Source organism: Protopterus annectens, chromosome 8.part0, assembly GCF_019279795.1.
Source record: "Protopterus annectens isolate FY-2018-M chromosome 8.part0, PAN1.0, whole genome shotgun sequence".
NCBI lineage: Eukaryota > Metazoa > Chordata > Ceratodontiformes > Protopteridae > Protopterus > Protopterus annectens.
Window position 1 is genome coordinate 744,153,097 of NC_056741.1, and position 12,103 is coordinate 744,165,199.

At 41.3% G+C, this 12,103-nt stretch overlaps 1 protein-coding gene across 2 annotated transcripts in view; it reads right to left on the bottom strand.

Annotated features, from left to right (window-relative positions):
• The window catches only part of THBS3 (thrombospondin 3), a 948,644-nt gene that overhangs the window by 300,572 nt on the left and 635,969 nt on the right, over nt 1-12,103 (bottom strand). For both annotated transcript variants that reach the window (XM_044080201.1, XM_044080202.1), the window contains exon 17: nt 5,498-5,691. In XM_044080201.1, the coding sequence (XP_043936136.1) occupies nt 5,498-5,691 (194 nt within the window). The remainder of the gene's footprint in view (nt 1-5,497; nt 5,692-12,103) is intronic.

Sequence of the window (12,103 nt, forward strand, 5' to 3'; positions counted from 1 at the left end):
TAGTCACTTCCCTGGACTGTTGCATTATATGCAGCTTCCCCAATGAGACACCTGTCCAGACAACCTCTCCCACAAGCATGAAACTTCTGTGGGTGCCTGATCCCTGAATCAAAAAGGCTTACCACTATGTGGAAACCTTCTAAGAGAAGGCACCTGTGTAAGCCTTTCTGAATCCCCCCCCCATCTCTTCCTACTAATCCATGCTGCTAAGGGAAAGCTCCAAAATCAACCCTGAAACCACATCAAACGCATTCCAAATCCAGTCAGACCTGACACCACTCCTAAATTTTAAACCTACCAAACCCATGCAAAAAGTCCTAAAAATAAAATGAAAATGTACCTAAAAATAATAATAAAATAAAACTTATCTTAACTTACACATGGAAACTTCACTAACAGTGGCCATTACACTCCAGCTTTTCTGTAGAAGACCTGCTTCTTAACCAATCAAAGAGAATGAAAAAAGTAGCCCAAAGTAACCTGGAAGTACTATATATTCCCATGCACAGAAATCTAAATACAGCATTAATATGTCCCTATGGATCTACTTCAGAATGTCGACCGTTCAGAATGCTGACTTTCATATGGCACCATATGATCGACATTCTGAAAGACTGACATCCTGAAATAGCACCATTTACCTACCTGTAAACACAGTAAAACTGTGTTATGCAGGGGGGCAAGCCCCCCTGCACCCCCACACCCCCTGTTACTTAAGTATTCTCACTCCAAGATCGGACTACAGTGGAGGAAAGGGGAATCTCCCAGTCCTGCACTATAGCGGGATCTCCGCTATCATTTGTCAGCCTTTTAAATGTTCGCTCATGTGGTGTCGGCCATATGAGTTTCAAACATTTGAAAGTTTGAACAAATGAAGGGCTCCCGTCCCTATAGATATATATATATATATATATATATATATATATATATATATATATATATATATACCTGCCACATAATGCACGCACTCAGGTCACTCCACAACAAGTATAAATATGACTCTTAAATATGACTCTGTCATTGTCCATGTTGGTGTGAATGACCTGAGACGTACCTCCCTGGACACCATGAAAATAGACATGGAGGAGCTCTCCGGTCTTGTAGCCCAGGCAGGTATGACCATAGCCCTGAGTAGCATCCTGCCATCTCACAGAATGACACCACAGTACAAGGACAAAATGATTGACTTCAACAACTGGCTAAGCTTTTGGTGTAATTCTAAGGGGATCCAGTATCTGTCTGCCTGGGATGGCATGATCGACAGACCACGATGCTTTGCCAAAGATGGCCTGCACCTGTCACCCTTGGGATTCCAGATACTGGCTAAGGCTCTTGCCACCCCTATAGTGCCTTTTTTAGGCAAGGTTCAAATGACAAATTCACCACCGTAACAGGTACAAGTAAGAAAAATCTGAGGGTAATGCTACGCAATGCTAGAAGTTTAAACCTCAAAATGCATTCACTCGAGGCACTCCTTAAAATGGAGAACATCGACATCTGTGCAGTGACAGAGACCTGGTTCAAGGCTCCAGAGAGCACCCCTGCATTACTAGGTTAGAATTCACACCACACCTTTCGGCCACCTAACCTGGACCGAAGCACTAAAGGTGGAGGCGTGTCCATATTCATTAAGGATATCCACACCTCCAGGCTAGTTGCTCAGCATAATGCATCCGAGATTATCCAAGTGCAACTAACTCTGGGCAAGACCGCAATCCAAACAGTAACTTGCTACAGATCCCCCACCATACCCAAGGAATCCCACTCCTCATTTCTTGATACACTGGAAAATATTAGGGTACAACCCAACACCCTAATAATGGGTGATTTCAACTACCCCACCATTAACTGGGAAAACTACTCATGTACCAACTCTTTTGCTCAACGTTTTCTGGAATTCATAAATTCCAACGCCTTGGATCAACTTATTCACACCTCCACCAGGGGCAGCAATATCCTAGACTTGGTCATTAGCAACATGGGTGACTGGTGTTCCACACCACAGGTCAGTTCCTCGTTGGTCAGATCCAACCAAAAGCTAATCAGCCTAGACATCCACATCCTGCCCCCACCCCCCATTAGGGAAACCACTATAAAAAAATTTTCTCCAAAGCCAACTTCATGCTTCTTAAGACAGAAGTGGCAAACTTCACGACACCCATGCAGACGGACAATAGCAGTACGAATGCTGAATCCTACACAAATGCACTTTATAAGAACTTACACAAGTGCATGTATCATGCTATCCCTAAGAGAACCAAGAAGCTATCCTCCAAAAAAGTGAAGCCAATCTGGTGGTCCCCTGCCATAAAAAAACTCTACATCAGAGGAAAGAAACTGTTGCAAAAAAGAGTAAAATCCCATGACTGGAAGAACTCCCTGGTCAGCCTCAGTAAGAAGCTGAGATCCGTCATAAAATCCTCCAAAGCTAGTTATGAAAACAAAATTGCCACTGATTCTAAAGACAAGCACAAAGCATTCTATAGCTATGTCAAGAATCTCAATAGCAACACTCAGATCTGCTCTGAGTTGCAACACAATGGCACTAAACATACAGAACCAACTGATATTGCCAACATCTTGGCAGATAGGTTCAGTGCTAACTTTATCCCCCTCACCCCCTAAAAGGCCCATCTCTATACCAGAAGGAATGCAAAGTTCCTGTAATCATGGCTGCACAGGTAAAAAACACACTCTCCAAAGCCAAGAACACAGCATCCATGGGACCTGACAACATCCCAGGCTGCATTTTACATGAACTACAGAATGAACTGGCACCCCACCTAAGCACCATGTTCAATCATAGCCTCACCTCAGGCTTTGTGCCCACTAAAGGGTGCACAGTGATGGTTATCCCACTCCACAAAGGGGGAGCCACCACAGACCCTGGGAACTACCGCCCCCTTAGCCTAACGAGCCTGGTCTGAGAGGCCATGGAATGTATCATCATGGAACTTATAAACCAAGACATTGGTAATCTCCAAACTCTGGACCCCACCCAGTTTGGGTTTGCAAAAGGCAGATCATGTCTCCTAAACCTGATTGACTTCTTTGAAGCAGTCACCAAAGCTGTAGACGAGGGGAAGGTGGTTCACACAGCCTATCTAGTTCTTGCCAAGGCTACTGACACCATCCCCCACTCTGGAATTATAGATAAACTCACTAAACTAGGTATAAATCCCTATGTCACAAGATGGGTTGCCAACTGGCTCACTGACAGAACCCACACTGTGAAAGTAGAAGACTCCAAATCCGACTTCAGACCAGTGACAAGTAGAGTACCACAGGGCTCAGTCCCAGGTCCTCTCCTGTTTGATATCTACTTTTCTGAAGTACACGCTAACACAGAAGGTCTTTGGCGAATGAAGTTCGCAAATGACTGCAAACTAGGAGCTATAATTAAAACTCCTAACGATGTGGACATCCTACAAAAGGGCCTCACTGAGACAGATGCCTGGTGTCAAAGCCATGGCCTCAAGCTCAATGCCAAAAAGTACAGTGCCATCCCCTTTGGCAAAAACTTTGTACTAATAAGCTATCACATAAGTGGTAGTCTACTTAACACCGAATGTGTGATAAGAGACCTTGGGACACAGGTGGACAGTAGTCTCTCTGCTGATAATCACATCACCACAGTAGTCAGGAAATCCTTCTAAGTGGCACACCTCATCACAAAAGGTTTCTCATACAGAAAAAAAGAGGTCATTGTTCCCCTCTACTCATCACTCATTAAACATTATAGAGTACAATGCCCCTTTTGGTGTGTACCTCATAAGACATCTACAACATCTGGAAAGGCCGCAGAAATACCTCACAAAGAGGATTACCGGCCTCAAACAGATGCCCTATGCAGACCGTCTCAAAAAACTCAAGCTTTACTCCGTTGCATAACGCCTACTCAGAGGTGATCTCTGCCTAACATACAAACCTATGTCAAACTCAGAGCTGTTGGACATGCTCCACATAAAGAAATCCCAATCCCTTCGAGCTGCACATTCTAGGGACCTAACCCTGTCAGCACAAAAAAAAAGAACATGCTGGAGGGATTGATTCCTGTCCCAGAGACTTCCCATACTCTGGAACAAGCTACCTATCTATATCAAACAAAGCTCCTCATTAGCACTCTTCAAGAAAAATCTTGATGATTGGATGGGAAATAGGAAATTCACCCCAGGGATCACCTCTGTGGCTCTGCTCGACAGGGGCACAGTAAAATAATTTTCTTGGGTGACAAAAGCCAGGGTACCTTTTTGGCTAGGCTTGTATAGGCCTTAGGGCTGATAGCTTAGTACCTACCTACCTATGAACCTGTATATATATATATATATATATATATATATATATATATATATATATATATATATATATATATATATATATATATATATATATATATATATATATATATATATATATATATATATATATATATATATATATATATATATATATATATATGTAGATATATATATATATATATAGATATATATATATAGATATATATATATATATATATATAGATATATATATATATATATATATATATCATTCTGCAAAACTAGTTATTACGAAACTCATTCTCATATCCTGAGAATAAGATGTTTCATTTGTTAAATCCCAGACCATATATTCTATATGTCAAAGAAAAATGGTAAAGTGTAGCTGTCAACAATAAAATATTAAAATAAGTAGCATTTGTACACATTAACTGTATGCACCGCTGTGGCAGTAGGAATAACATCAGTCACAAAGTCATATCTTATTGCCTGAAATGCCATACTTCCAACAACAGTTAATACTGGTGAATGACTACATTAGCAGGCAATTTAAAGGTATGCAGTGATTGTTAATGATTTTTACAAAGTGCAGTCTTCTTTTGCGGGTTTACTGCCTAGGGTGAGGCATTGCTAAAGGAATGTGTTGTGCTCAGTAAGCCTTGCCAAAGCAGCAAATACACTGACTATAGTTAATTAACCAGTTACGAATTACTTCACTGAAGGAACTGATAAATAATAAACACATCTTTCCGGCAAACTGCAAGTCTAAGCTGTAAATGCTGCCAGCTTTGTTTATTTTGTTTCTGGAATTTCCCAATTCTCTTTCTCTCTCTCCTTTCTTGGTTTCCATTTGTTGTCACTGAGCTCCTATGTAGCAACAGACATGCTAAAACCTGTTCTCTATTATCAGATTTATATTCAAGTCACAACTGTTTATATCTGGATTCCTTAACAGATGACTGTTACCACATCTTTGTTATATACTGGGTATCACCATAAAACCTGCATACATGAAGGACAGCAGAACCCCAAGAACTGAACCTGTGCAGAAAAAAAAGTCAGAAATATATCTTCACTGAAACAGCACTGGCTGCAAAAGTGAGACATCTTAACATCAAAGCTGTTTCCTTTCATGGCCTGTCATTCCCAAACTGCTGAACAGAACAAATATGACATTTAATTATGTAATAAGAACATATAAGAAAAAAACAAGTCATTACCATCAGAGTCTTTCTGGTTAGGATTAGCTATTAGCCGGCAATTATCTGGGCCAGGAGGTATGTAGTCAGGAATTCCATCATCATCATCATCTTCATCACAGTCATCACCAAGCCCGTCATTATCCGAATCTAGCTGGGAACTGTTAGGAATGTCTGGACAGTTGTCCTTTGAATCTTGATGGCCATCTCCATCCCTGCAGTAATAGGCATACAGTAGAAATACAGTCACCCTAGAGACTAGAATTAAGCAAAGGGAATGTTACACAGTTTTTTCCACTTTGCTTTTGTAAACTGGCTTGGTATGCTTTACAGAAGCTTCATGTTATTATGTACGACTTTATAAGGCTAGTATCTGAACAAAGCTGCCATGTTACAGAGTAACATGCACTGACAGTTATGACAAACCCAGTGCTAATGAAATGACAAAACAATAATTAACCACACAGAAGGTGAACATTTATTAGTTACATTACATAAGCTATTCACAGAGCCGCTATTTATTACAACAAAGCATATACTATTCTTCTCTTGCCAGAGAACAAATACAAAGCACTGTTAGGTTAGACAAGAATGTAGTATTTTTATAGTATAGTTAGGACTAAATTTTCTAAGAGTATTGGGAAGTGGCAGGGAGCACAATCCAGAGTGTGTGTGTGTGTGCGTGTGTGTGTGTGTGTGTGTGTGTGTGTGTGTGTGTGTGTGTGTGTGTGTGTGTGTGTGTGTGTGTGTGTGTGTGTGTGTGTGTGTGTGTGTGTCTGCACGTGCAAGCGTGCACGCATGGAGAGGGGAGGTGTAATTAGATGTCTAATGATACCTTGATTCAATTTTATTTTTAAGCTGTGCCAAATGTAATTATTTTGTTCCTCTTGGCAGTTATCATTATCTGCCACCAGCTGCTCATTATGTGCCACCAGCTGCTCTCCTTATTGAACTTAGCCTCTCCCAGATTCATCCTGGCCTACATCCAGGGCTGATGAGATCAGAGACACTAGTGTAGCAACATACTGCCGCCAGGGAGTGTGCCCTAAATTCCACCACCCTGTGACAGCCTTGCAAACTACATAATCTCTGCATTTGGGAGGTGCAGGTACTCTTCTGGGCATGCACAATGTCCCAACTAAGCTGCACACTGCTGATGCAGCATGAATTGTGCCAGGTTCATAATACTGCTTTATTGCAGTGAGCCTAGGCTACCTTCCTCCCCCTTGGATATGTGATCCAATGTCAGCCACCTGTTCACATTTTCCCCCCATGGCCCTTCCAGCTCCTGTGTCGCTAATCACATACAGGTCATCTGGGGTACAGTAAAGGCTTTAATCCTCTGTACCACAAAACTGCTTGATGGCCTGTTTAAATCTAAAGCTGATGATATGTGTGTATTACAAGAGCAACAGAAGACAGTTTATACAGGTAATTAACAATGGTCAGCACAGACTGCAAGGAATAAGTTGTCAGATTCATTCAATCATTAATTTTCTAAACCACCTTACTGGTGATGCTGATAAGGATCATAGTAGTAGTAAGCCAAACACAGCAGACCAGACTTCTCTTAGTCCAGAAACAATCTTCAACTCATTTTGTTGGATTCCCAGATTTTCCACAAGCATGCTGAAAGGTATAATCCCTTCAACATGTCCTGGGATCTGCCCTGGGGTGGGTATGTTTCCAGTGGCCTTAACTGGTATCCTCAAAGCCAAAGGTGCATCCTCATGAGATGCCTAGACTATCTCATTTGGCCTATCCCATCATGAATGAGTAGTGGATGCTCTCCAATATCTTCCCAGATTCTGAAGAGTGGTCCAGCTACTCTATTAAAGAGCCTAGTTTCTGCAGTTTTCTGTGATCTCATCCTTTCAGTCACTTCCCAAAACTTATAACCATAAGTGAACATGGAAACATGCACTGGTGGGTCAATTGAGAATTTTGTTCTCTAACCCAGTTCTTAGTTTGCAGTTGCAGATAATAAAACCTCTTGTGGATTGATTCAATGGTTCTAGCTTATTTCTGTTCCGTGGAGTATTCAGATGAAAGTAACATATAAGGTGCAATGATGTGCATAATACAAGGCTGATTATCATTCACTCATGGTATGTTCAGATGAAAGTAACATATAAGCTGCAATGATGTGCATATAAAGGGGGATTATCATCATTCACTCATGGTATGTTCAGATGTAATACTGCCAAGCTATTCACTGCTACCATCTGTCGATACTCTGAATTCATCAGTTGAAGGATATACAAGCTACCCTCCATTGATGAACCGTGGCAGTGACACTAATGGTAGGAGTATTATATCAGTCAGCTGCATGCTAAAAATGTCTTGGGGTATGCTGAGCAGTCATCTCCTGCAGGTGTGCAAATGGCAGGTCTAGGCTCAGGATGGAGTTAGTGTAATCCATTGGAGAGAGTATGGCATGGAACTGTGGTAATGGACACTGTTATGCCATTAGCACTGTGGTGTAGCAGCTATCAGCCACCTACTCTTTTTCTACTATGTTATTTGCAGGCAACTGTTGGGGTAGTAAAAGCCTAGGTAGCACTTACTGTCTAGGACCTCTACATGTCCCCAGGCATATTATACTGATACAGTATTCTTTGTCTTTTATAGCTGGCTCTGGATTATGCACATGTTTTTGAAAACCTGTGTATGGAATGCATTATTGGGGGGCTAATACCCACACAAATAACACACTGACCTTAAAAATCACCATAAACAATAATATTATGCATTATAGATTTATTATCCAACTGTCCCTGCATCACTGGAATAAATGTACCCCTTACTATAAAACACTTGAGTACCTCTGCATATTTAAAAAACATCATCGTGACTACATGGCACTCATAAATTACAATGTGGGATAATGGCTATTAGTCTTCTGCAAGGCAAAATCTGAAAGGCCAATAGCTTGTATGCTTCTTTCCTAAACCCATGAACCTTTTAACCTGTACTAATGGTGTTTTCTTCATGAATTGCTCCTTTGTGATGGCATATACTTTGCAAGAATGGAATTTCTACTGTAGTATTTGATGTTTTTTTTTCTGGGATTGGTTGATTTTTACTATAATATAGTTATGTGTCAGAGGCAGGGTTCCAACATGGAAGGGTATAGTTACTGTGTCTGCCAAGGACATGATTAAAGGGAGCCTGAAACAGCATGTGCTTACTGAGGAACAGACTTTATCAGGTAGGCTGAGAGGATGAACTTATATTCATGTGTTCCAGAGCTTAAATGCAAATGGGTGGGAGGATGAACTAATATCTACATCTCTATGCAGAGGTGTGCACATCAACATGGTGACAGAAGCTGGACTACTACTTATTCTTGTGCCATAGCATGGACTGCAAGGGCAGGAAACAGCTGTACAGCTTGCATGCACAGCATTGTGTTCTGCAGACAAGATGGTATGCGTTGTGCCGTAGCATGGACTGCAAGGGGAGGAAATGGCTGTGCAGCTTGCATGCACAGCATTGTGTTCTGCAGACAGGATGGTATGTGTTGTGCCAGAGCATGGACTGCAGGGGCAGGAAAGGACTATACAGCATTGTGTTGTGCAGACAGGATGGTGTGTTGTGCCATAGCATGGACTGCAAGGGCAGGAAACGGCTGTACAGCTTGCATGCACAGCATTGTGTTCTGCAGACAGGATGGTATGTGTTGTGCCATAGCATGGACTGCAGGGGCAGGAAAGGACTGTACAGCTTGCATGCACAGCATTGTGTTCTGCAGACAGGATGGTATGTGTTGTGCCATAGCATGGACTGCAAGGGCAGGAAACGACTGCACAGCTTGCATGCACAGCATTGTGTTGTGCAGACAGGATGGTATGTGTTGTGCCATAGCACAGACTGCAAGGGCAGGAAATGGCTGTACAGCTTGCATGCATAGCATTGTGTTCTGCAGACAGGATGGTATGTGTTGTGCCATAGCATGGACTGCAAGGGCAGGAAAGGACTGCACAGCTTGCATGCACAGCATTGTGTTGTGCAGGCAGGATGGTATGTGTTGTGCCATAGCACGGACTGCAAGGGCAGGAAACGACTGCACAGCTTGCATGCACAGCATTGTGTTCTGTAGACAGGATGGTATGTGTTTTGCCATAGCATGGACTGCAAGGGCAGGAAAGGACTGCACAGCTTGCATGCACAGCATTGTGTTGTGCAGGCAGGATGGTATGTGTTGTGCCATAGCACGGACTGCAAGGGCAGGAAAGGACTGCACAGCTTGCATACATAGCATTGTGTTCTGTAGACAGGATGGTATGTGTTTTGCCATAGCATGGACTGCAGGGGCAGGAAAGGACTGTACAGCTTGCATGCACAGCATTGTGTTGTGCAGACAGGATGGTATGTGTTGTGCCATAGCACGGACTGCAAGGGCAGGAAAGGACTGCACAGCTTGCATACATAGCATTGTGTTGTGTAGATAGGATGGTATGTGCTGGGGGACTGTGTCTGGTACACAGAAGCGGAAGAAGGTAATGGGGAATGGGGCATGGGCAGTGAAAGTTAAATCATAGTACACAGTGTGTAGGTAGGGAAAAGGAAGGCAGAGTTAGAAAGAGTCATGAAAAACAGACTGTACCAGTGACTGGACTGCAGAGAAGGCGAAGGATCATAAAGAAAACACAGTAAGGGACAGGACTATAAATGGGGAATAAGCTCATGAAACACATGGTGTGTTTAGGGAATGGGACTGCTTGGGAGGGGATGCATATGCAGCATGTGCAGCTGTGGCACCTGCTGGACCTGTTATGTACCCCTGTCAGTGCAGCTGACCAGCATGCATAACCATGGCCTCTGTTATGTCACCAACCAAAATCTAAATACACTCACCTAGTATGCTTTGTCTTTGGCAAAGCCATGCCACGTGGCACTAAACTGCATAATTAGAGATTCATCATGTATCCCAAGGCTTAAAAATAGCTCAAGAATATGAGTTATAAGGAATATAAAATTTATGTATATGATTCATGGTTATTTGAAATTCAATTGACTACTGCAAGGTTAAGAAACCTAACAACTTGTAAATAAATCCACTACTCACAGAATGCAGAGAAAAAAGAAAAAGGAAACAAATAATAAAAATTGCACAAAAATGCACAGATAATGGGAGTTTCCCCATATATTCTCTGTATTAATACAAGCAAAATCACATCAATGTCTTCAGCTTCACTTTTGCCATATATTCAAAGAAGGAACACATTTGTGTGGTATCGCAACTCTGTACTACCCACAGCCATGTTGTTTAATGTCTGCAGTATCTCTATACATTTCAGTAAAACATTATTTTATTTGTATATGTTAACCTGGATGGAGAATTGTTCACCATGGATCTTTTGCAGACTCAGCTATGAAGTGCTGTCTGGATAACTGACTTGCTCAGAGTCACACAGTTAAGGCAATGGAGGCTGAAAGAATCAAACCCTGGGCCACTGGACCTCAGAAAACAGCTCATTAGCAGCTCCTTAATCATTTGTGCCAACTGCCAGACAAAAATGTATTTAAGATACAGCCAGCAGTTTATACAGTTTGCATCATGGATCATAAAACTGTTCCCATTCTCGGCTTTCATGCAGTTAACTATGCTTCAGGAAAATACTCAATTCAGTCTGATTCATTCATTCATTCGTGCATTCATTCATTCATTCATTCATTCCAGCACTCAGTAAAACAAGCAAACCTATGTTGTTTCAATATTTCAGAACTGTCTTGGAGCCCGTGACCTAGTAAACAAAATGCATTGCAAACAGTTCTGGGATGACATGCCACTAAACTGAAAAAGAACAGGATTAATAAATAACAATACTTTAATAAACAATAAAAGTTTATTCTAAAGAAACCATTGTAATTATAGAACTACAAAAGTTTCTTCTGATATCTACAGTGGAATTATAAAATAGCATTTATTTAGATAAGTCAAATAAAGAGACAACTGCTGAGTTATGTAAGACCTGGTACTAGATGGTATATTGATCACACTGAGCACACCTTAAAAATGCCCCTTGAAACATGGAGCGATGAGATAACATCTCAAATCACTGTAGCAGAAAACACAAAATAATGAGCTGTGGTTTATTACAGTCCTTCCAGGAAATGGGGCTGTTTGCTTTCTAAATAATAAAAAAGCACAACAATTTTGACTACGCCTTTGAATGAGACCAAGTGCATTCTAAGCACTTATTTTCCATGAAAGCATCACTTCTCATCCTATTCATGATTTAAAAGGCAACAGTCCTCACTTCAGCATTATCCAACTGCCACTTCATTGCACAGCTTCCATGCCATGTGTAGTCATGTTAGGCTTCTTTGTTTAATTCCTTACTTAAGTTACAACATGGAATCATTAATAATAATTATTCCAGCGAATTAGACTGAATATAATAATATAATTCTTTTAGTTACCCTGATGCCGCACATGCATTTACCGTGTATAACACTTCCTGTATTTATGTATCCTACATCATACCTACTACTGTATTACTAAATCTGTCACAGGTGGTTACTCACCCCGACCAAATGATTTTACATTCAATAGTTTCTTACTGAATGTTGTTTTATGATTGTATATGTATGTAGTTTACCTTTTAATTAATCTGCATA